Source organism: Syzygium oleosum, unplaced genomic scaffold, assembly GCF_021117445.2.
Source record: "Syzygium oleosum isolate NSW1041296 unplaced genomic scaffold, Sole_v2.1 Sole_v2.02, whole genome shotgun sequence".
In the NCBI taxonomy this organism is placed as follows: domain Eukaryota; kingdom Viridiplantae; phylum Streptophyta; class Magnoliopsida; order Myrtales; family Myrtaceae; genus Syzygium; species Syzygium oleosum.
The window spans coordinates 312,525-338,487 of NW_026607486.1; the positions used below are offsets into that span (position 1 = coordinate 312,525).

The 25,963-nt window shown below is 44.6% G+C and overlaps 2 protein-coding genes across 2 annotated transcripts; both read left to right on the plus strand.

The window, feature by feature from the left end:
* The first annotated feature begins 15,025 nt into the window (after positions 1–15,025).
* LOC115692052 (2-methylpropanoate--CoA ligase CCL4-like) lies at positions 15,026–16,820 on the plus strand. Its single transcript, XM_030618808.2, has one exon. It carries the CDS (start codon positions 15,087–15,089, stop codon positions 16,776–16,778), a length of 1,692 nt encoding a protein of 563 aa, XP_030474668.2. The 5' UTR covers positions 15,026–15,086; the 3' UTR covers positions 16,779–16,820.
* Positions 16,821–23,143: 6,323 nt separating this feature from the next.
* On the plus strand, positions 23,144–24,124 carry LOC115692060 (uncharacterized). The gene has a single exon (XM_030618816.2). The coding sequence runs from the start codon at positions 23,236–23,238 to the stop codon at positions 23,896–23,898; it is 663 nt and encodes a 220-aa protein (XP_030474676.1). The 5' UTR covers positions 23,144–23,235; the 3' UTR covers positions 23,899–24,124.
* Positions 24,125–25,963: the final 1,839 nt, after the last annotated feature.

Genomic DNA, 25,963 nt, shown 5'->3' on the forward strand with positions numbered 1-25,963 from the left:
TGGCAAGGTCTATGCTAAAGGAGAAAAGGCATTCCCAATTTGTTATGGGTAGAAGCAATCTACACAGCTGTGTATCTCTTAAATAGGTGTCCAACTAGAGCAGTTCAGAATAAAACTCCAGTCGAAGCATGGAGCGGATGGCAGCCTTCAGCGAATCATCTCAAGGTGTTCGGCTGTATATGTTACGTCCACATTCCTACTCAAAAAAGGAGCAAGCTCGATGAGAAGACCGAAAAAAGATTCTTCCTCGGCTACAGTGACCAATGAAAAGGCTATCGAGTCTACAACCTAAGAACTAAGAAGCTAATGATCAGTCGAGACATTGAGTTCGACGAGAATGCCGCTTGGAACTGGGAAGACGAGAAGATCGAGAAGAAGAATGTCACCTTGCCAAACATATCACTTGCTCGAGAGGATTCGACATCACAAGAAGAAAGTGAAGTGCCATAATCCACCACTCACGACATAACACCACCATCCTCTCCAAGAGTAACTCAAGAAGAATCTACTCAAGAATCTCCAATTCTAAGGGTAAAATATCTTAGAAAAGTTTATGAAACATGCAACTTTGTAGCTGTAGAACCAGAGAACTACGAAGAGATTGCCAAAGAAGAAGTTTGGATTAAAGCTATGAAGGAAGAAATCAAGAGGATAGAGAAGAATGAAACTTGGGAGCTTGTCGATTGCCCCGAAGACAAAGAAATCATTGCTGTTAAGTGGGTTTACAAGACGAAGCTCAACCTAGATGGATCAATTCAAAAGCATAAGGCAAGGCTTGTGGCGAAAGGATACTTGCAACAACTAGGTATTGACTATACTGAAACTTTCACTCCTGTTGCTTGCCTTTTATAGCTCTAGCAGCTAAAATAGAATGGAAGATCCATCAACTAGATGTGAAATCAGCATTTCTAAATGGATTTCTTCAAGAAGAAATATATGTAGAACAACCACAAGACTTTAATGTCAAAGGCCAAGCAGAAAAAGTTCTCAAGCTCAAGAAGGCCCTCTACGAGTTAAAGCAAGCACCACGAGTGTGGTATAGCAGAATTGACGAATACTTCACCAAGCAAGGATTTAGGAGGAGCATGAGCGAGCCAACGCTCTACATCAAGACTCAAGGTAAGTCTGACACACTCATTGTCTCTCTGTATGTTGATGATCTTATATATACAGGGAACAATGAAAAGATGATTCAAGAATTCAAAGAAGAAATGATGAAGACATTCGAGATGACAGACTTGGGCTTGATGCACTACTTTCCCGGCATCAAGATCAACCAAAATGAAGGAGTTTTTATCTCACAGAAGAAATATGCCGAGAACCTCCTTAAGAAATTCAAGATGAATAATTGCAAAACAATTACGACACCGCTCATGACAAACAAGAAACTATTAAAGGAAGATGGAGCAGAAAAAGCTAATGCCTCCATTTACAGAAGTCTGATTGGCAGTCTATTATATCTCACTGCTACACGACTGGACATCATGTACGCGACAAGTCTACTATCACGATTCATGTAGAGTCCGAGTCAAATTCACTTAGGAGCTGCCAAGAGAATTTTAAGATACTTACGAGGAACGACATATTATGGCATTTGGTACTAGCCAAGTTCAACTGCTAAGCTCGTTGGCTACACCGACAGTGATTGGGCAGGATCAGCTGACGATAGGAGGAGCACCACTGGCTATGCATTCACACCGGGCTCCGGAATATTCTCTTGTGCATCTAAAAAACAAGACTCAGTGACACAATTTACTACAGAAGCTGAATACATCGCAGCCGCTACGACCACCAGTCAAGCAATATGGCTTCGAAGAATTCTAGAAGACATTGGAGAAGCACAGACGGAATCGACTCCGATATATTGTGACAACAAGTCCGTGATCGCCATATCAAAAAATCCTGTCTTTCATGGAAGAACCAAACATATAGACATCAAATATCACTTCATCCGTGAAGTGCAAAATAATGGAGAGATCAAGCTCATATATTCCAAGACCGAAGATCAAGTCGCAGACATATTCACTAAAGCACTACCGCCAATCAAGTTCGAGATGTTAATGAGCATGCTTGGAGTAACACAAAAATGGCTCAAGGAGGAGTGTTGAATTGTTGACCCATTTTTGTCTAGAATTCTCTAGTCCTACGTAGGAAGCAAGAAAAGCCAGCTACAAAAGTCTTAGGTGGTGGCTAAATTGTCAATATTTGCAGAAAAAAATCTTGAAGAGTCGGTTGTTGAAGTAAAAAATTGTAGGACAAAAAATCTGTAAAAAGTCTAAAATTGTTGGCTCCATAGTCGGTGAAATTTGCCTATAAATAGGCAAGGATGATCAGCCTGGGAGATAACAATTAGTGTATCAACTGTCACGCGCACACACGTCCTCCTCTTGTAATACTCGAACTATTTAATAAACATTTCCTTTGTGCTTTTATTCCCTTGCCATTTCCTGTCAACCTTTGTCCATTTGTCTGATTGTTGCGTGAATAACTCATGCGCATCCATTTGCACACACTCACCAAAAATTAACTCACGCATCCGCAAACCCCTAACAAACCCGTACTTCCTGCAAAAATGAATGAAACTAGGGGTGTAAACGGTTCGATTCGGTTGAGTTTTTTTAAAAAATCAAACCGAGCCGAACCGTTAAGGGTACAACCTCGAATCGAACCGAATTTTGCTCTAACCGAATATGAACGGTTCGGTTCGGCTCAATTTTCGGTTTTCTTTTATTTCTTCTGAAAGTGTGGAGAGGCGGAGGAGGGCATTCAAACCCAGTTGCTTTTGATCTCTCTCTTTCTCTCTCGCCCACTTCTCACTCCCACAGTCGCCTCCCCATTTTTCTTTATTCTTCTTTCTTTGGTGCCCAGTGACGCAAGCGAGAAAGCAAAGCAAGAAAAGGGAAGCCGAAGAGGCACCACCACCACTTCTCACACGCTCTCGCGCTTGGCAAATCTTGATCCTTCTCAAGATGGGTCTCTCCGTCACTTGATCCGTCCACCGCCCTTTGCCTTCTCTTGCTTTCTCGTGCTGGTTCTGAGATAAATCTTATTGGGTATTTCTATTTTTTGGGTGCTCTGTTTCTTCATATGGGTGTCCGAGATTCGCTGTGGTGGTCGTCGCCAAAACCGAAACCGATGCACGCATACTCCGATGCTAGCAAGGTAAGATACAAGCACGAATTGACCAGAACAGCAACTTTTCCCACCTGCGCTCGTCCACATCGCATCTGCCTCGAATCCGAGCAATTTCGTCCGAGTTCTCCTTGTCGATCGCGGGAACTGTAGAATCTCGCCTGTTTGAGCGCCACTTTTGCTAGATCTTCGCCGGCTCTTCGCCGCGAGGCCGCCTTTGCAGAATGCCGCATGGCCACAATGTTTGGGTGCCGGCACGGCGGAGAGAGGGGCTGAGTTGAGCAGTGCCGAGAGAGCAAGAGAGAGGATTTAGCCCTTTGTGGTTTTAGCCCTTTTAGCTTTAGGGTAAAGACCGTAGGTTATTTTCAGTTCGGTTTCGGTTTGATCCGAACCAAACCGAAATAACCGAACTGAAAAAAAAAATAATGGTTTGTTTTGTGTATCCGGACCAAAAACCGAACCGAACCGAATCGAAATGCACAAAATTTTCGGTTCGGTTCGATTAGTATCTCTATTCGGTTTTTCGGTTCGGTTCTGACACCCCTAAATGAAACCCAACAAATCACCCAATTCCAATTTCTCATTAGCAAGAATCAAATCTTTTTGAAACCCATGATGAAAGATCCCGATTGAATTAACTAGAAACTGTTAGGTGCTCTTATACCGGTTCACCGCATAACCAATTGTTATCAAGTTTATGTGGTTATTCTTTCAACGTGTTAATGTGAGAACACCTAAAAATCTTTCTCGAAATGGCAGGATGCAAAACAACCACGAACCCGATCTTGAGGCGCTTCTTGGGATCGCCGGTGGCGTAGCCTGTGAATTAGAAGAAGCGAGAGACGATGTAAAGGACTCCGAGAGAAGCGCAAGCGCAAGGGTGTCTCAACCCCCCAACCGTCATCAGCATGAAGAACATGGGCATCAACTCCAGCGAGTTCTGGTGCCCTCTCTGTCCACCAACCGACCATTTCCACCACAATTATCATTACTTCTCAAAACTGAGAAAGAATACCGACAAACTACATATCATCTGCCCACACAAAAGAAATGTTTCCAAGAAACCCACCTCAAAAACAATAAAAGGCTCGGATTTTCAGTACAAATTCGACTAAAAAGATTCACATGTTTACTTGATGGGGACGGACGCCATCTGCGTTAGAGGAATAAATGAACGGGAGGTAAGTACAGAAGCGAAATTTCAGAGAGGAACTGTGCACTACCTGGACACAGTTGAAGAGGTTGGCGTTCTTGTTCTCGGATTCGGAGGCTTAGAGAGTCGGGTAAAACAACTGGTACCTGATCGAATAGAACCACCCAAGACAATCATCATCCCGGTCGTTATTGAGTCCGGAGAAACCAACGAGAATGATTAGAATTGGCAAAAGGAAAGAACGATCTCGGAATGATTACTTCTTGCGACCCATGCCAACTTGGGCAGCCATCCAGAAGTTGAGTAAGCAGTGGAGGACGAGCACCAGAGCCACGTATCCTCCATCTTCCACTTTCACTCTCTACTCTCTCTCTCTCTCTCTCTCTCTTTCGCACTGTACTGATTCTGATCTAAACCTGATGTCCGGATTCGAATGTTGTCGGATAACGTGCATATGGTATGGAGTTGACTTTTTTTTGGAGATTCTGGGGGTTGCGGTTGGGTTTTTCCCGTTAATTTATGGGCCCTTCATATCAACTTGGGCTTCTCTGTTTTTTCCGGCTTCCTCTCAAGACGGCCCAATTCCCTAAAAAACCTCCAACTTTAGCCTTTGTCCCAATTATATCCCAAAATTTTTTTTGTCTCATAAAAAACCCCAAACTTTTACTTTTGTCCCAAATCTACCCCGTTTACTATTCATCCAATTTTTTAATATTATTTTTATTTTTTCGAATTTTTTTCTTTTTTCTTTTCTTTTCTTTTTTTTTTTTGTTTCACCTTCAACCTCCGGCCGTGGGCCGAGCCTCATAAATCAAGGGCGAGGCTCGGCCCGCCCGTACCTGGCAAGGTCGGCCTCGCCGGGGCAATGGCGAGGCCTGGGTCGAGGCCGAACCTCGTCGTTCTTGGGCGAGGCCGACCTCGCCGCACTGCCGTGCGGGCCGAGCCTCGCCAAATCTGGGCGAGCCGACCTCGCCGGCGGCCGGCGGGGCCGAGCCTCGCAGATCTCGGTGAGGTCTGTGCGCAGCCGGCGGTGGCGAGGCTCGGCCTCGCCCAGGCTGGCGAGGCCGACCTCGCCATCGACCCCGCCGGCAGCCGGCGAGGTCGGCCGAGGCTGAACCTCGGCCGTTGTTGGGCGAGGCCGACCTCGCCTGGTGCCGGCGGGCGGGAGCCTCGCCAGATCCCGGCGAGGCTCGGCCTCGCCCCTTGCCGGGTGAGGCCGACCTCACGGCGGCCGGCGGGGCCGACCTCGCCGAGATCTCGGTGAGGGTCCGTCCCGGCCGTCGGTACCGGGAGGAGGCTCGGCTCGCCAAAGAACTAGCAGCGAGGCCGACCTCACCATCGGCCCGCGGCAGCCTGGCGAGGTCGGCCGAGGCCGAACCTCGCCGTTCTTCGGGCGAGGCCGACCTCGCCAGTGCCGGCGAGGGCCGAGTCTTGCCCGGATGCGGCGAGGCTCGGCCTCGCCCTTTGCCGGGCGAGGTCGACCTCGCCGGCCGGCGGGGGCCGATGGCGAGGTCGACCTCGCCGGCGGCCGGCGGGGCGATGGCGAGGTCGGCCTCGCCGTTCTTTGGCGAGGCCGAGCCTCGCCAGTGCCGGCGGGGCCGACCTCGCCCGGCCTCTTCTCCCGGCCGGTTCTTGCGGGACCGGCGACCGTGGGAGGTTGAAGGTTAAACAAAAAAAAAAAGAAAAGAAAAGAAAAAAATTCGAAAAAATAAAAATAATATTAAAAAATTGGATGAATAGTAAACGGGGTAGATTTGGGACAAAAGTAAAAGTTTGGGGTTTTTTATGAGACAAAAAAAAGTTTGGGATATAATTGGGACAAAGGCTAAAGTTGGGGGTTTTTTAGGGAATTGGGCCCTCTCAAGACAAGCATTGGACTTAGGGCCCGTTTGGTAACGTGCCAAATAGTGAAAATTTCTGTTCTTTTGTTCCCAGAAATAGTTTGGGAACAGAAATGCGTTTGGTAAACTTTTTGTTCCTGGGCACATTTTTACAAAAATTTGTGCCGAGAAACAGTTTTGGAAGAGAAACAAGAAGTAAAAAAAAGTTGCTTCTTGTTTCTCGGCACAATTTTGAGAATCAGTTTTTTTTCTTTTTTTTCTTTTCTTATTTTGTGGTGTTGTTCTTCCCCGGGCCGAGCCGCCAGCCGTGGCGACCGGCCACTCCCAGGCCGGCGAGGGCGTCACGGGCTCCTCGCCGGCGAGGGCGGCGGACCCTCGCCGCCCGGGCGAGGCGGCCTCGCCCGGATCGAGCGAGGCGGCCTCGCCCGTGATCGAGCGAGGCCGGGCCTCGCCCGGATCGAGCGAGGCCGGCTCGCCCGATCGAGCGAGGGCTAGACCCTCGCCGCGAGTGCGAGGGCCGGACCCTCGCCGCCCGGGCGAGGCGGCCTCGCCCGAGAGACGGCGAGGGTCCGGCCCTCGCCGGCCATGGCCAAAGAAGAAAATGGGTAAAAAAAAAAAATTTAACAATTCAAAATATTATTAAAATATTATTTGGGAACGAAATTTTGTGTAGTTACCAAACGCATTTCTGTTCTTTTCTACTCTAGGAATAGAAATTTTGGACAGTTTATCTAACGCTTTCAAATACTCAGAAATTGTTTCCGGGCACAGAATAAAAAAAAATCATTTCTGTTCAGAAATAGCTCCCGGGCACAGAATGGTATTCATACGCACCCTTAACGTGCTTCTAGGATTGAAATTCCCTTCTTCATTTATGTGGGAGTAACAACGAGAAACGTTTCCCAGCATCGATGGGAAAAAGGACAGAATTATCAGACTTCGTCCTTTGATCGAGCAAAGGTTGTCGAGAATGGCATGGTGTATATGCCACAGGAAAAGAGTTCGCTACTTGAGCTGTGATGACATTTATTGATAAAATCTATATTTGGAAGTTGCGACCTCAGAAACAGCGATTCTGGAAATCTCAGTCGAAATCTGTCTTCATCTTGACAAAGTGACAAACGAGCGGCAGAGGAAGGAGAGAGCTGGACATCCATGAATATGTGTCCATGAAGAAACGAAAGCCTGTGATAAACACACCCCAGAGAGAGAGAGAGACAGAGAGATTTTCACTGTACATACAAAGATGGTTATGGAATTCAAAAGTTCAGAATCATTTGATGTAAGTAAAAGAATGACTATTCCAGGGTATACAAGAACTCGTCGCTCCAGTGTAAAATCGCCCTCTCCTAAAAGAATTTTATATACTGTAGGAAGATTGTGGTAAAGGCCAAAAAGATGAGTAATGTAACCGATGTTAAGAAGCAGAAAATGAACCGTAACCTGTACATGTATCCTAATCGTTGGGATCCATTTCCTCATCTTGCTCTAGGGTCAGAGACGACTTGGTCACACCACCGTCTTCATCAGAATCTAACCGACCTTCCGTATTCACTTCGTCCTCTTGAGATCCGTTCTTATCGCCACCGTTCTCCAGTCTATTAGCCACGGCACTGTGCGGCATCCACTTGGGGCATTCGACTTCACCTCTATACAAGAACTGGCTTGTGCTGCTGCCCTTTCCCCGCATCCGATGTCTCTGATGATATGAAATTCCGACATGAGCACTCGGGAATTGGGTGGGAGAGAATTGATGTTGTCCAGGACAAGCGGGATTACCTCAGCAGGCCCACCTCCCCGAGGCTTGCGTTGAGATGCTCTATCACTAGGAGCGTCCAGTTATGCTTCGGATGTTAAACATTATCGGACGCATTGGCAAAGAGTTTGACCAGATATATTCTGCTTCAAAAACAATAAGTCAGTAACACTGATAAGAAAGTATAGGAATCAAAACCCTTTGTCCACCAAATGTCTCCAAACCAGCCAAATATATTCTCGTTTTTGGAGGATAGCCCATTGCCCGAAGGAGCGGTCCTACCTGCATTAGAAGTAGTTAAGCATTATGACCTTAGAACACGGGTTATAAAATGCAATGGTGTCCTTGAGTATGTCCTATTCTAAAAAAATTGGTGGTAAAGATAAAACTAGAGGCAACTCAAGCCATTCATTACGTGAGGAATGGATGCTGAGAGGCATCCATCATAAACCATGTTCAGAAGAGAGAGCGACTAGCTGAAAAGCAAACCAAAAGCATTGGGAGCACCCAAGTGATGAAGGTTGTGACGGAAAGAATGCTTTACAAAGGACAAAAATCTGAGTTTCCGGAACTCGCTAAGACAGTCAAAAAGTACAATAGATAGATGCAACTCCTACAGAAATCAAACAGCGCAAAAGCATATCTACGAAGGAAAGCCACAACTGAAAATCAGAAAAGAAAATGAGACACACACAACTGGTAGTTTTTGTCCACTCCTCTGTCATCACATGAACGAAACATTTGATGGATTCTTTCATGACTAATAGAATAGAACACGCTAAAGGCATCTGAATGGGCACCACCAGGGTCCACCCTTCTCCAAACGAAATCCAAAGGGGTTTTCTACCTTTGCACATAATTTGTAGTCGGTGATCGACCAGCAGTTTGCTAAGGCTTGGCTTTTCAAATTCATGAACACTCTTTTGCAGAAACATCTAATCTTCTCTCCATCTCATGTCTTCGTGAGGATTACGACGTAACCATGGCTCGATATGTTGAATTAGTCAAAGTATTTGTTTGTTTTTTTTTAACATAGCCTAGTTGGTTGTCCTAGTTTATAGGAATCTGTTGCAGCATGTTTGTTGCTGCACACACGTTCAGTATAGTGGGTAGATAGTTTGGCATAGTGGGTCAATTGTTGTGGCTACTTTTCTGGGATTTTCTATCGGTGTATGGCCTATCTAAAAGGCTAAGTTGTTATTCAATTATAACGTATGAATGCAGTAAGCATTTTTTCACGGGTGTACACTCTCTTCTCTTTGACTCTCTTTTCTGTGTTTTTTCTTTGTGCTTGCAAAGTACAGTCAGCTTCTGCACCTTTTCTGTAACAGTGGTATCAGAGCCATTAAAGAAGGAAAAGTGAGTTAAAAACATGAGAGGAAAAAGTGAGAGTGAACGGCAGTAGCCAAAAAGTGAGCTTGAGTTGAAAACACGCGAGGAAAGATTTTTTCTTGGTATCCAGCAGCAGTGATGGCTTCAGAAACCTTTGTCCAACCAGCTATTCCACGCTTTGATGGTCATTGTGATCATTGGAGCATGCTAATGGAGAACTTCCTGAAATCCAAGGAATATTGGGATGTTGTTATCTCTGGAGTTGCCGAACCAGAAGAAGGAGCTACGTTGACAGCAGCACAATGGACGGCTCTGGAAGCAGCAAGATTGAAAGATCTCAAGGCCAAAAACTACCTTTTTCAGGCCATTGACAGATCTATCTTGGAGACAATTCTCTGTAAGGATACCTCCAAGCACATATGGGATTCCATAAAGAAAAAATATCAAGGTACCGCAAGAGCAAAAAGGCAGCAACTTCAAATGCTTCGTGGAGAGTTTGAGTTACTAAGAATGAAATCGGGAGAGTCAATTACCGATTTCTTCTCTCGGACAATGGCAATTGTCAATAAGATGCGGATTCACGGTGATAAGACGGAGGATGTCACCATCATTGAGAAGATTCTTCGATCTCTGACACCAAAGTTTAACTTAGTTGTCTGTTCTATACAAGAAGCCAAGGACATTGAAGAACTCTCAATTGATGAACTGCAAGGGTCGTTGTTGGTTCACGAACAAAATTTTCTTCAGCAAGAGCCAGAAGAGAAGGCGCTGAAGGCAACTACAGATCACTTTTCGTCAACAACAAGAACGAATAGTGGCAGAGGTAGAGGAAGGGGAACCAATGAACGTCGCAGTTTCAATCAAAAGCCTAATGGTCATTTTTCTCGTGATGCTCAAGGTGGAGGACGAGGACATGGAGGTCGGCACTCAACTGTTTTCAAACCAAGGTCAGTAGACAAATCTAGAGTAGAGTGTTTTAGATGCCATAGGTATGGACATTATAAATCTGAATGTCGTACCAATTTAAATACACACAAAGCATGGAAAGGATTAATTTTGCGGAAGAAAAAGAAGAAGCAGTGTCTCTCCTAATGGTGTGTCAAGAAACGGAGAAAATTTCATCGAATCTGTGGTATATTGACACCGGTTGCAGCAACCATATGTGTGGAGACAAGAAGGCATTCTCTGCATTAGATGAGTCATTTCGCACCTCAGTCAAATTTGGAGACGACTCGACTGTGTCAGTTAAGGGTAAAGGGACAGTTGCAATTGTTCCTAAAGGAACCTCGGTTCAGATGATCAAAGAGGTGTTTTATGTTCCTGAGTTAAAGACCAACCTTCTAAGTGTTGGACAATTGCAAGAGAAGGGATATGAAATTACACTCAAAGGAGGTGTTTGCAAAATCCATGATGAGAAACAGCATCTGATTGCTCAAGTTAATATGACTGCCAATCGGATGTTCCCGCTGCATCTTCATGGCACCTCTCACTCATGTTTCTCTGCAAGATTGAAGGATAAAGCATGGTTATGGCATTTTAGATACGGACACCTCAACTTTGGTGGGTTGCGGACGTTACATCATAAGAAGATGGTGGAGGGACTTCCCCCAATCATGGCGCAGTCCGAAATATGTGAAGAGTGTGTTGTTAGCAAACAACACCGAGATCATTTTCCAAAAGGCAAAGCATGGAGAGCCAAGAAGCACCTCGAACTTGTCCATTCAGATATTTGCGGACCAATTTCCCCAATATCCAATGGAGATAAACGATATATCATTACCTTCATTAACGATTTCAGTCGGAAGGTTTGGGCTTACTTTTTGCAAGAAAAATCTAAAGCCTTTGAAGCCTTCAAGAGCTTCAAAACTCTTGTTGAAAAAGAGAGTGAAAATCCAATCAAAGTTCTCCGCACAGATCGTGGTGGTGAATATATTTCAACTGCGTTCGCAGATTTTTGTGTGGAGCATGGGATTAAAAGACAACTCACTGCGACTTATTCACCGCAATGAACGGTGTACGCAAAAGGAAGAACCGCACTATTCTAAATATGGTGCGAAGCCTTTTGACGTCAAGTGGAGTTCCAAAAGCTTCGGCCGGAGGCGATCAATTGGAGTGTTCATCTTTTGAATAGAAGTCCCACTCTCGCTGTTTTAAATAAGACACCCGAAGAAGCTTGGAGCGGGAGAAGACCCGCAGTTGATTACTTCAGAATTTTTGGGTATCTTTCATATGTCCATGTTCATGACTAGAAGAGGAAGAAGCTAGAAGATAAAGCAGAAAAATGTATTTTTCTTGGCATTAGTGATCATTCAAAAGCCTACAAACTTTATGATCCTATAACCAAGAAAATTACCATTAGCCGTGATGTGATCTTTGATGAAGAAAAATTCTGGTCATGGAGTGAGAAGAATGGTGGTGATTGTGGTGAACAAATTCCAGCAAACTTTGAAGATGATACTGAGCTGGAAAAGCAGCCCTCTACAAGTCAAGTCACCACAGAAAATGCTGAAAATTCAGCAGTTGCTGCAGCATTTGAAGAACGACCACAACGCATCCGACGGAGGCCAGCATGGATGGAAGATTATGAAGTGTCGAGAGTTGAGCAAACCGAAGACCCACTGATCCATTTTGCTTTGTTTGCAGATAGTGACCCAACTACTTTTGATGAAGCAGCACAAAATAAAAACTGGAGAGTTGCAATAAATGCAGAGATCAAAGCAATTGAGAAGAATGGTACGTGGGAATTGACAGATCTTCCCGAAGGGCAAAAGACAATCGGAGTCAAGTGGGTATACAAGACGAAAATGAACAAGAATGGTGAGATTGAAAAGTACAAGGCGCGCTTGGTGGCAAAAGGTTACAAGCAGGAATTTGGAGTGGATTACAAAGAGGTGTTTGCGCCAGTTGCGAGACTCGATACAATCCGACTAGCGATTGCACTAGCAGCATAGAATTCATGGTTCATCTATCAGTTAGATGTGAAGTCGACGTTTTTACACGGTGATCTTCAAGAACAGGTATTTGTTCATCAACCTTCTGGATATGTCAAGCCGGGTAATGAGCATAAAGTCTATAAATTGAAAAAGGCTTTGTATGGGTTGAAGCAAGCTCCAAGAGCTTGGTACAGTAGGATTGATGCTTATTTTTTGAAGGATGGATTTACAAAATGTCCATATGAGCATACACTATTTATTAAGATTGGTCATGGTGGAAAATTGCTTCTAGTGTGTTTGTACGTGGATGATCTTATCTTCGCAGGGAATGATAGTGTCATGATTGACACATTTAAGAAATCTATGATGGAGGAATTTGACATGACTGATCTTGGGTTGATGCATTATTTTCTGGGCATTGAGGTAAATCAATCTGAAGCTGGAATTTTTCTATCTCAAAAGAAATATGTTCAAGAGATTTTAGAAAAATTTCAGATGACGCATTGCAATTCGGTAACCACGCCAACTGAGGTTGGATTGAAGTTGTCGAAGGATCATGATGGAAGAAAGGTAAATAGCACTTCTACAAGCAAATCGCGGGGAGTTTAATGTATTTAACAGCTACAAGGCCAGATATCATGCATCATGTAAGCCTTATTAGCAGGTACATGGAGAATCCAACTGAAAAACATTTGCAAGCTGCAAAGCGAATTCTTCGCTACTTGAGAGGGACTGCAACTTTTGGGTTATTCTATAAGAAGGGAGAAAAATCAGAGTTGATTGGTTTCATTGATAGCGATTACGCTGGTGATATGGATGATTGAAAAAGCACTTCTGGTTATGTATCTATGCTTCGTTCGGGGGCTGTCTCATGGTGTTCGAAGAAGCTGCCGATTGTTACTCTGTCAACAACTGAAGCTAAGTTTGTGGCTACCACCTCTAGCGCTTGTCAAACTATTTGGTTAAGGAAGATTCTTGGAGAGCTTCAATTTAAACAGGAAGATGCAACTACAATCTATTGTGACAATAGCTCAGCCATTAAACTCTCAAAGGATCCAGTTCTACATGGGAGGAGCAAACACATAGATGCGAAGTATCATTACCTAAGGGATCTCACGAAAGATAAAGTGATTGATCTTGTTTTTTGCAGGAGTGAAGATCAGCTTGCTGATTTGTTCACCAAGCCTCTCAAATTATCTGCGTATCAGAAGCTAAGAAAGCTTCTTGGTGTTTGTTCGTTGGAAGCTGCAGGTTAAGGGAGGGCTGGTTCTAGTCCTTTTAAACCGATTGTTTGCAACATCAGTTTAAGGGAGGGTGTTGAATTAGTCAAAGTATTTGTTTGTTTTTTTTGTTAATATAGCCTAGTTGGTTGTCCTAGTTTATAGGAATCTGTTGCAACATGTTTGTTGCTGCACACACGTTCAGTATAGTGGGTAGATAGTTCAGCATAGTGGGTCAATTGTTGTGGCTACTTTTTTGGGATTTTCTGTCGGTGTATGGCCTATCTAAAAGGCTAAGTTGTTATTCAATTATAACGTATGAATGCAGTAAGCATTTTTTCACGGGTGTACACTCTCTTCTCTCTGACTCTCTTTTCTGTGTTTTTTCTTTGTGCCTGCAAAGCACAGTCAGCTTCTGAACCTTTTCTGTAACACGATAGCCTATGGATGAGTTCGTACACCGTCAAAGTATGAAAGATTTTCACAAGGTGATTTGGCCTACGTGTCTGTAGTGATTATGTCCGCTTATGGGGACAACTTTGCCTGCTGATGAAAGAGAAGACTTACTTCACTCGGCCCCAATATTGACAGACCTATCTACTCATCTTGAATGAGTATTTCCATTGTTTACAAACCACGATTGGGTCCATTTCATCACATGTTTGCAGACCTGTCTTCTCCTGTCCTTTTCATGCTTCTTTTTTTTGTGTAAATACATCGCTCCCTTTGTTTCAATTTGTATTGATTACCGCTGGTCCCAAAAGTCTGCTATTACCCAGATGAATAAGATAATTCTGCTAAAGACTTTTCTGTAACAAGATGATAGCTATTTGAGTTTCAAGTTTCATTTTCCCCAAACACTTTCATTCATAACAGCAGTGCCTCCTTGCTGGTCACAACATCCACTAGTTTTAAATACCACTGTGCTTTGCACCAACCGGCATGTGTTTCTGGTTGAACGCAGAGCGAAATTTGAGAGTGAAATCACACGGATTCAAAATAATTTAAAAGCGAGAGAGGAAACTGCGGTGGGTTTTCTTCTTCAAGGAAAGAACGAAGAAGAAGAAGAGAGAACCACCCGCCTGGGTGGCGCTGCTGGAGCGCGCACTCTTCCTCTCGCAAAAGATTGAGTGTTCGAATCTCGGGTGCGCGGGGAGTGACTTGGCCCCAGTGCGCGTGTGTGATGGGCAGCGCGTGTCGCCACTGAGGTTCTCGCCATTTGTCGGCCGTGCGGGGGTTCCCTGGGTTATCAAAAAAAAAAAATAAAAAAAAAAAAAAAAGAAGAAGAGAGAGAAGAAATAAATGTGTGCAGAGGAGAGAGAGAGAGGGGGGCTGGCGACAGCCTGGCGTAGTTCAGGAGCGGGTACAGCCATGCAGGGCTGACGAGAGAGATTAAATATTATTTTTTTTGTGCAAAATTTCCATCCGGGCGAGCCAGCCGCACAAGCGCCGGTGGACCACGTGGCGCTTAATGAGTGGTCCAGGACTACGCTGAGATAGAATGATGATAAGGCGCGCAACATCACCAGGAAACAAAACCAGCACTGTGCAACTTACAGTGGCATTGAAAATCCACGACGATGGTTCCTCGTACGGCAACACATGCATCGGAGACAGGAGGGAGTTCCCGGAGCATGATAAATATCAGCGATGGAGACAGTCACAACGTCGACTGTAGAGAGACAGAGAGAGAGACAGAGACAGAGAGAGGCTGTCGCCATGGACGAGCTGAAGCCCAGCCCTCCGAACTCATCGCCGCTGACCCCGCTCGGCTTCCTCGAGAGAGCCGCGGCCGTCTACGGCGACTGCCCCTCCGTCATCTACAACGACGCCACCTACACGTGGTCGCAGACCCGCGGCCGGTGCCTCCGGGTGGCCTCGTCGCTCGCCTCCTGCGGCATCGGCAGGGGCGACGTGGTCTCCGTCGTGGCCCCCAACGTCCCCGCCATGTACGAGCTCCACTTCGCCGTTCCCATGTGCGGCGCCGTCCTCAACAACATCAACACCCGCCTCGACGCCCGCACCGTCTCCGTCCTGCTCCGCCACGGCGGTTCGTGCCTCATCTTCGTCGACTCCCAGTCTCGCGCCCTCGTCCTCGAGGCCCTCTCCATGTTTCCCCCGAGCGCCGATCGCCCGCGGCTTGTCATCATCGCCAATGACGACGCCGTCGACGAACCAGGCAGTCCGCTGACCTCGTCGTCGTCGGGAGACGTTGGTTTCTGGTCTACTTACGAGAGCCTGGTCGAGAGAGGCGATCCCGATTTCGAGTGGATCCGACCGGCAAGCGAGTGGGACCCGATGATACTCAATTACACCTCGGGGACGACATCGTCGCCTAAGGGCGTGGTCCACTGCCACCGTGGAATCTTCACGGTCGCCGTCGATACGCTCGTGGATTGGGCCGTCCCCAAGCAGCCTGTCTACCTCTGGACCCTCCCGATGTTCCATGGCAACGGTTGGACCTTCCCTTGGGGGCTCGCCGCCGTGGGCGGCACCAGCATTTGTCTCCGCAAGTTTGACGCCGCCACCATCTACCACCTCCTCCGGCGGCACAGCGTGACCCACATGTGTTGCGCCCCCGTGGTGCTCAACATGTTGTCCTCCGGCTCCGGCTCCGACGCCGAGCCGCTCAAGCACCCGGTCAAGATCCTGACCGCCGGAGCCCCACCGCCCGCGGCGGTGCTGTTCCGGACGGAGTCGCTGGGGTTCGAGGTCAGCCACGGGTACGGGCTCACCGAGACGGGGGGGGTCGTGGTGTCGTGCGCATGGAAACCGCAGTGGAACCGCTTGCCCGCGGGGGAGCGGGCGCGGCTCAAGGCAAGGCAGGGCGTCCGGACGGTGGCGATGACGGAGGTGGAGGTCGTGGACCCGGTGTCGGGCGCCCCGGTGAGGCGGGACGCGTCGACGCTCGGCGAGATCGTCCTCCGGGGCGGTTGCGTGATGCTGGGGTACCTCAAGGACCCGGAGGGCACCGCCAGGTGCATGCGGGGCGGGTGGTTCTACACGGGCGACCTCGGGGTGATGCACCCGGACGGGTACCTGGAGATCAAGGACCGGTCCAAGGACGTGATCATCAGCGGCGGGGAGAACCTGAGCAGCGTGGAGGTGGAGTCGGTGCTGTACGGGCACCCGGCGGTGAACGAGGCGGCGGTGGTGGCGAGGCCGGACGAGTTCTGGGGCGAGACGCCGTGCGCCTTCGTGAGCCTCAAGGCCGGGCCGGGCCGGGCGACGCCGACGGAGAAGGAGATCGTCGAGTATTGCCGGAGCAAGATGCCGCATTACATGGTGCCCAAGACGGTGGTGTTCAAAGAGGAGCTGCCCAAGACCTCGACGGGCAAGATCCAGAAGTACCTGCTGAGAGAAATCGCGAAGCAGATGGGGCCGCCCTCGTCCAGGATCAGTCGCATGTGAAAGGGTCAACGAGCTTTTCGGGTGAATTTACCGGATATTCAAGTATCAGTAGTAAGTCCAATTAAGACTGCGCACGCACTAGATTGGTCAATAATCTGCAAAGGCATTCTGGTATGATTAAGTGATTATCTTTATTATGTTGGTAAAGTTCCGGCGAAGTAGAACTGATCCTCTCGGTCGTGACATCAACGACTCGAGCTAGATTCCCCTTATTATTTTCTTCTTCTTTGTCGGTCTCTATTTTATTAGGGAACATATGCCACTGTGTCGTGTACCGCGAGATTCCTCGGGGTTCACGTTCAGCTATGGACCCATTTCGGGCAAGACCGATAGATAGTAGGTTCACGTTCAACGAGATAATTGTTAATTACATCGACCCGAGGGGCACGACAAGGGTACGAAACAAGGTGTGCTCTTGTCCTCGCCAGATTGTTAGCAATTATGTGATTGAATAATAGATCGTACCTTCACTATCCCTTATGAGACTTTAAATGACCATAGTCTATTAAATTGTTAGTGGTTTGACCTTAGCTCCATGTGTTCTCAAATTTCCACACCCATATTCTATTGAAAATTTGATAATTCACGCAATTCCATTGCTTATTTTGACTCGGAACACGTGACGATCCAAGAGAATTTCATCTTATCGCAAGCTTAAATCGTACGCAAATAAAAAAAGAAAAATAAAACAAGATGAAACTTTTTCGGTTTTTTAATCGAAACCCCAACATACGAAATTTTTAGATGGATTTGGGTCCGAGTAATTGATGGCAATCTCGTAAATATGACGACGAGAAATTGGCAGATTGTCTATATTTTCCTTGCCACATCCGATAGTGCGGAGCGCAATGTTGCCGAGTGAAAAGTATGGGAGCTCACTTTATGTCACTTCTTTTTTCAGTCCGGCACATTTATGTCACATTAGGATTCACTAAAGTAGACAATAAGCACATATTTTCATATATAAACATTCGATTTAGCTGATGTCATTCTCCTCATTAACATGGGTATTGTATGATTACTTTGTCCCCCCAGGAATGTTGGTCTTCAAACCAGAATTATTAGTGATCACCATGGATGTTGCCCGCGTGTTTCAGCTGTTAGCAAAAATACGTATTACCGATGATAATATTATCACCGTCTTCGATAGCTTATTTTTGAAATACACGTATTTATATTGAACTCGGGGAGTTGCTTATCGATCAGGAGACATTTTGGTTTGATTTAGCGTATGGCGCAAATTCAATATCCTATACCATCAAGTACGAATGATTCTATGTTCAGGTCAACAACAAGGACGGATTCATGTTTTATGCCCCGCGCACTTCTTTGTAATTGTGATGGAATAATTTGTCTTGAAGGTTTTTAAGTAATGTTACACTGTTTTGCCTTCATTGAATTTCTTAAAATATTATAGGATTCTTTTTGTGCATGTAATCATTATTAGAGTGTTGAGAATCACAACATAATAACATTAATGCATTTTATCGAACGAAGTTAAAAGAAAATTTTCCGACCCTCGTAAATTATAAACATTAGATTTTCTCACCACATAATAAATCACATGGATTATATATAAATACATCTTATTACATGTTTTGGATAATTTATTTTAATTTCTATTTAAAGTTTTAAAGGAAAGGGAAAATAGAAAATTGAGAAAAAAAATGATAATAGAAAAGAAAAAAAATGGGGAGAGAGGCACAAAGTGAAGTTGGTGGGCTCAATCCCACTCTCACCCTTTCTACACTCCATGGACTCTTGGAAAAAACCATCCTTTCATCCTTTTTCATGAATAGCAAAGAAAAGGATAAAAGTATCAAAAAAATTATAAATCTATTACATTGATACCAATTCAATCCTAAATATTTTTATATTTGTACCAATTTAGTACTAAACCTTTTCAAATTGATACCAATTCAGTCTGTCCGACCAATTTAGGCCGGAATTCGCTGACGTGAATACTGGCCATCCTACGTGGCACGGCTGATGTCAACGTAGACAATTTTTAATAATTTTTTCTTTTTTCTCTTTTTTTTTCCTTCCTTCTTTGTGGTAGGCTACTGGCCATAGGGGAGGGTCGCCCTCGCCGGTGAGGGCGAGGGCTAGACCCTTACGGCCTACCCTCGCCAGATCTGGCGAGGGCTGCCCTCCTCCAAGCCACGAGCCGCTAGGGCGACCCTCCCCTGTGGCCAGCAAGGGCCGTGACGGCCTCAACGACCCTCAGCCTGGCCACGGCCTAAGCAAGGAGAAGAAAGGAAAAAAAAGAGAGGTAAAATTCAAAAAAAAATATTAAAAATTGTCAACGTCAGCGTCGACCGTGCCACATAAGACGATCGGCATCCACGTCAGTGAATTCCGGCCTAAATTAGCCAGATGTATTGAATTGGTACCAATGTGAAAAGATTTAGAATCGAATTGGTCCAATTAAAAGGTTTATGACTGAATTGATACCAATATAATAGGTTTAAGACTTTTTTGGTACTTATTCCTTTAAAAAAGGGTAGAAGATAATTGTCGTATGGACATGGAGATCTCACCAGCAGGGTTATAAGATATTAAATAAGCACTAACATATTCATCCCACTAGTGATTATTAGGTCTAGCCATATAAATAAAATGGGTTTATTTCCACGTCAGTTTTGGCTAACGCACGTCCTTTTTACTCAATTGACCAAATTACACTTTGACCATAAATGAAGTCGAGCATGAATTAGTATTCGTAGTGACTTTTGCTTATTCAAATTTATAATGATTAATTGTCACTTTCCTATCTTAGCTTATTAAAAGTTTTTCCTTTTATATTCTTTGAATCTAGAGCAAAGGAAATTGTATTTATTCTATTAAGGGGGTGAGCATGGTCTGGCAGGCGGTTCTCACTTTAGAACCGGAAACCACCCACTTAAGACCGGATCGAAATAGTGGAATTGGGAACTGCCCATTAGTTCGATGGATCCATCCAAGAGCCGGACCGCTTATCCGGTCCGGTTCTAGGGTGGGTCCATGGAACTGGTCCTCATTCCCTAATCAATACCATGGTAAACTTAGTTTCTATGTGGACACTTCTTTACAAGGGAACATGTGTGTATATATATACCGATTTGTAGATAAGATTGGTGTAAACCGGTTTGTTCGGTCATTAATTGATCAAGGAAAAACAACCTTACCTATTGATTGCTATACCTTGAAAATCTTAATGCCATAATGCCTTTTAATTAGTATATGCAGATCAAATCAATTGCGAATTTCACACGGGTCCAAACAATGTATGCTCGCATAATGATTTCTTTTGTCCTTGAAACGAAGTCTAGATGGACTAAGAAATGAAACCCTACTCACTCGATAGACACATGAACAGTGAGTTAATTATTCAAATGATGAGTATTTGTGTATTTCAATTGACATTTGATGCTTTTATGATTTAATCGGTTCATAAATCTTAAAGGATGTACCAGAGAAGGTCTTTGTATTTCAATTGACACAAGTTCTTGCTGAATCTTCTAGGAAGTTACAGTTGAGAGTGGAATTACACACACACATATCTATTCAATTCGAGTGGGTAGTTCCACACCCGAAACCGGGAACGGCACCGCTACTCACCGGTTCCAGTAAATTGGATCCGGGAACCGAATCGGTCCCCATGGAAACTGCCGATTTGAGTTGGTTCGGGGGTTTCCGGTTCCTTTGTACACCCTTAATTCTATCCAAAGGAAGAAAAACCCATTGAAAGAGGGGCAACGAGAGACAAACTAAAAACGTTTTTGTTGCTTTAGAATCTTGAAAAACATAGAAACACCATTCCTGAATAAAAAAAAAATTCAAGACTCAGGGGAAATGACCCGTTCAAAGATGAATGATCACATCATGGAAAGCAAAGTGAAGACTTCTTTTCCTTCTTATTTCATCATTCTCGTTTGGCTTTCGGTTGCATTCATGTGCGGAAAAAGTAGAGCAACATAGAGGAAGTCCGAATTAGAGATGATGAAAAAAAGTAGAGCCAAATTGCGGGCCGGGGTCGACCTGCTATTGGGCTAATTGGGTTGGGCTGGGCTTTTATAACCCAAGAGTGCCCCTCGAGCCGATGTGGTTTGGGGCGGTTCGGGAGGGCCTAGGCCGCCAGGCCCATGATTATGTTTAGTTCGGATATAAGGAAGTGGGAGGTAATCCGATCCCAAGAGAGCCCAAATAAACGTGAAAATGGTTAGGAAAAATGATACAAATGGTTCATAAACTTTAACCTAATATGTAATATGGTCAATGAACTTTTAATTTATTCAACATAGTCCCTGAACTTTAGCCTAACGTGCAATATCGTCCCCAAATTTTCAATTTGTTAAATATGGATCCTTCGTTTGATACACGTTTAATTTAGTCCTTGGACTATACATAAAAATATCCAATATTTTCTCCGAACTTGAATTAATAAAATGATAATATCGAACATTTTCCATATAGTCTAGAGGCTAACTTAAATATGTAACCCACCCATGGGTAGCTTAGTTGGTTAGGGCGTACTTGAGATTGTGTGGTTAGGCGCACTGGTCCCAGGTTCGATTCCCCAGCTGAGCACTTGTGATTTAAGTGGGGGGCCATGGCGGTGGGTTGCTGTGTTAGTCTCCCCCGAGGAATAGTCGAGGTGCGCGCAAGCTGGCCCGGACATCTCGGTTACCAAAAAAAAAAAAAAAAACTTAAATATGTATCAAAAGTTCAAGGACCACATTGAATAAATGGAGAGTCTGGGGATGACATTGCACATTAGGCTAAAATTTAGGGACCACATTGAACAATTTAGAAATTCATGGACCATATTGCACATTGAATTAAATTTCAGAGACTGTTTGTGTCATTATTTCCAATGATGATTAGGAGTGGATTTTCCGCGACATGTTATACACACGCGAGAGAGATAACAAAATGTACGAGAGAGGACAATACTTCTTGATTTATTTGGTACTTATATGGTAATTTGGCCAATCAACTTTAAAATTGTGTGATTTTTGTTGAATGGGGTGTCGAAAAAGCCCTACCCACGTATTCACTTTTCAGCTGTTCATAATTCTATACACTTTTGAGTCCTAACAAGAATTAATTAGTATAATTTCATGTTCTAATTTTATCTATGGTGAAAGGGCTTCGCTTATCATGCTTCGAGTTTGATATGGAATCCGAAGAGTTTTGTTCAAATCGGATGTTGGTTTAGTTTTATGGAACGAAAATGATGCAACAATTACACAAACTGACATTTTCTCGATCGAGCTACATATTTAATTATCATGCACTTGAGGGTTATGTATTCGTTCAAGGGATTTTTTTTTTTATAAACCTGATGTAATTAATTTGAATATCTTAATTTTTTTTTTTGATAATTGAGGTGTCCGCGCGGCCGGTGAGCTAGGGTTCAAACCAGCGGTGATGCCTAACTAGTCCTCGAGGGGAGCTAGCGCAGCATCCCACCGCCACGACCCCCCACTTAAATTACCGATGGGCGAGTTTGAATCCAGGACCTCTCGTGAAAGGAACTGAGCGAAAACCAACGCGGCCACCGATGAGTGGGTTGAATATCTTAACTTTTACTCCGTCCTTTGTAATCAAATGCATGAATGCACCTCAAACAAAGTTTTTTTTTTATTATTTGTTTCTGACATTTTCACATCATTAATGAAATATGCAATCAACCTTTTATGCGTCAAAAATCGAGTTTCTAGCTTCCGTTTTGCGATTCGACGGTCTAAGTTCGATTTTATCCAACTAAACAAGAAAAATCGATGTCTGATTCTGATCGAATTTTATTGGAGTCAGGAAATTAATTTTACTCGAAATTGATACATTATGAAGAGATTATTAATTAGACTCTTTTGGGGTTTAATTAAACTTGAGTGATGACGATATGTGAACTGTAGAGGGAAGATTTGGGTAATGTTTCTTATTTTCATCTAGGGATAATTACACAAATAGTATGTAATCCTTAAGCTTTTAATTTGTGCAATGTGATCCATGAACTTTAACCGAATGTACAATGAATCCATGAACTTTCAATTTGTTCAATGCGGTCCTTGAACTTTTGATAAATGTTCATTCTAGTCCGTGAGTTATAATATCCCTAGATTCAATTTAGTCAAGGGGCTAAATTGAATATGTACCAAAAGTTTAGGGACCGCATTAAATAAATTAAAAGTTTATGGACCACGTTGGATATTTGAGCAAAATTCGGGAACTATTTATGTCATTTTTCATTTGGTATAGGACGTTTCAAAAGATGTGAGTTTTATTTAATTTTTTTTGGTCAATTGTTTTATTTAAATGAAAAAGCAGATTATACAGAAATACCTTGCTTCTGTCTTGTGTATATATATAAGTATAACCTTGGGAAAAGGATCAGGCAATCGGTGGTTCCTCGTTCGCTTGACTTGTTGACTTTAGGCATTCAACTCCTCCGTCGTCCTCCTCCTCGTCTTCCATGGCGTCCGCCGCGATCGGCCGGGCCTCCCTCCCCTTGCTGCTGTCGGCGATCGTCCTCCAGTGGGGCTTACTCCCTCTCTCCGTCGACGCGAGGCCCTGCAAGACCCTCCTCATCGCCTACTCCTTCTCCTTCACCGGGAACCCCGCCTCCCTCCGCCACCACCACCACCCCCACATAAGCCACCGCGACCACCCCTTCCCGGCCGTCGATTTCGCGAGGCCCGGCCTCTCTTCCTCCGATCCCGCCTCCTCCTCGTCGGCGGAGCTCATCACGATCTTCGACGCCTCCGATCGCCAGTTCGATCCCAGGCCGGCCTTCCTCATATTCGATCGCCGCGTCTTCCCTTCCCGAGAGCTGGACCTGCCGCGCCCGCAGCTTCCGCAGCGGCGGCAGCGGTCGGTGCCCCGGGGAATCTTCGATCTGAGCTCCCTGCGCGACCGCACGGTGGACATCCTCAGCGTCGTCGTCGCCTTGCTCTTCGGCGTGGGTTGCGGCGCCCTAACCGCGGCCACCATGTACCTGGTTTGGTCTCTCTTCGCCAGCCACCGCGGCGATGATTTCCAGGAGGAGTCCGATGATGATGAGGTTGCGAGCCCTAAGAAGATGGGTTATGTCAAGATTCCTGCTGCAGATGCCTTCCCAGCCCCAACCAAAGCCTAAAGCCTGTAGTCGCTGTTTGAACAGTTACCTATTATCGTTTGAATAAATCGTGTGGTGTACTCTGTCTTCAGTCTTGTTGTGTAAGTTCCGTGCGTCTATTCTGGATTATTGATGCTTTACTCGGAAAGACTATCACTTTGTTTTTAGATATCTGTCCCTAACTTGATCGCCCGATTTCGGGTCTTAGTGTAGCCAGCAATTAAGTTAAAGCATCGGTTGCGTTTTAGATCTCTTCTTGATGTGGCTTGTTTGTGTTTGATTACCCTTGTTTGATGCTGTTCATTTCTCATTATCTCATAGGGCTTTGTAAGAAATCAATTGGGTTGGTTTCTTTTCATGTTTACATTAGTTCCTCTGTGAATTGGATTTGATGATTTGCCCTCCTCTGTGGATCCTGCTCTATACTTGCGACGAGGGTCTTGAGAGTGGTCATCCTATTGACTCTAATGAAACCATGCTCTTGTTCATTGTTACTTGTTTTGTCCCAGTTTCAACTTACTTCCTGGTTTCTCATCCTTCACCTTCTTGGTGTGCTTGCCCCTCCAAATTTCTTTGGTCCTATTAAATAGTGTAGAAAGAAGAAGCTTACTCTCAATGATCAAGCTTCATTTCCTTAGTGCAGTGTTGGGACTCTTGGCTGCATAGTGGCACACTTTGTTCAGCTGAAAATCTTACCTGGATGGTGTTGGGTATGTTAGCCAAATGGTATCATTGTACATCTGAGAATCTGTTAGCTCAAGATGGCTAACTTGCTGATAGGGCTTTGTCTAATTGATGGGGGTTTTCTTTTGAATTTCACAAAAAATGTCGAGTGTTGGAGGATAATGAGGATCAACAGAAAACTTATTGCTTCATGGTGGCACTAGTGCAACCCAGATCTTGAGCTTTTAGTACCAGGATAGCTTCTAGGAACGGGAAAGAGAAAGAGGGTTTACGAAAATTATTAGGATATTGGACTTCGTCCAAGCTTAAGGAATAAGGTATTTAAATTGGAACTTGCAGATTACGATTTAGTCCTATCAGTGTTCTTTTGCCTTGTGCAACCACTCTGGGTACCAGTTACAGTTTCCAAGTTCTCACCAGAGTTGTACAACAGTTGTAACCAACGTTTTTCGCTCCTTTATGAGAAACGGTGTGTAGGTGGTACGTTATGGCAACGTTCGGTAGGTAATGTGTACCATCCTTGGGAAATCAATCCTGTGAGATTCAAAACTAGAGTTCCACAATTTCCACATGTAGCATAATAATTTCGATGTTTCACAGAAGTATGACTGTATGTCAACTGGGTAACCTCAGTTTGTCATTTATTCTCATGCCTTGTTGTGAGTTAAAGAGGGTGGAGAATCTATGAAAAATATCTCTAGCAGTGAATTTAGTGATGGTTGTGACCCAGGGATCATAGAGAAGCCATGTTTTAGTGGGACTTTCTTGAGTTAAATTTCGGTTGACAAATGGAAATTTGGGAAGTACTTGGTCTTTTGTGGAGCATGAGAAATGCTGGAGGGGACTTTCTATTCTAGAATATGTTATGCTACATCCTGGATGGATCTTCACCTGGCTTGTGGCTTGGTTTTCTTTGCTACTTCTGACAAAGTATTGACAATACGCCATGCTATCTATGCCCTTTTCTTAAATCTGAATGTGATGACCAGATCTCATCATCGGTCGTCATTAACCAGAAGGTACTTTAGAACTCGTTGAGAAGTTGTAGGGATTGGGGCCAGGAAAAAAGTATGGTCATTTTGAGTGATCCTATTTGTGAAATTGCTTCTCATGTGGAACGCAGTATCAGTCGAGTTTATGATCCTGAGAATATATTCAGATGGAATTTCTCTTAGGCTACCGCAATGAAGTATGAGTTTCGGTTTGCTCCCTAAAAACTTCTGGGGGGGTATGTCTACGTTGTGATCTTGCTCTCCATATTACCTTACTGCTGCTTATGGTTATATCTCCCATTTGAAATTGAATGCAAGTTTGCTCCTTGTAAATTTGATTATGCTTTTTTACGTGATAAGGTTTTTACTGATAAATAGTGCAGTGCCATAAAATTATCTCAACGAAACCA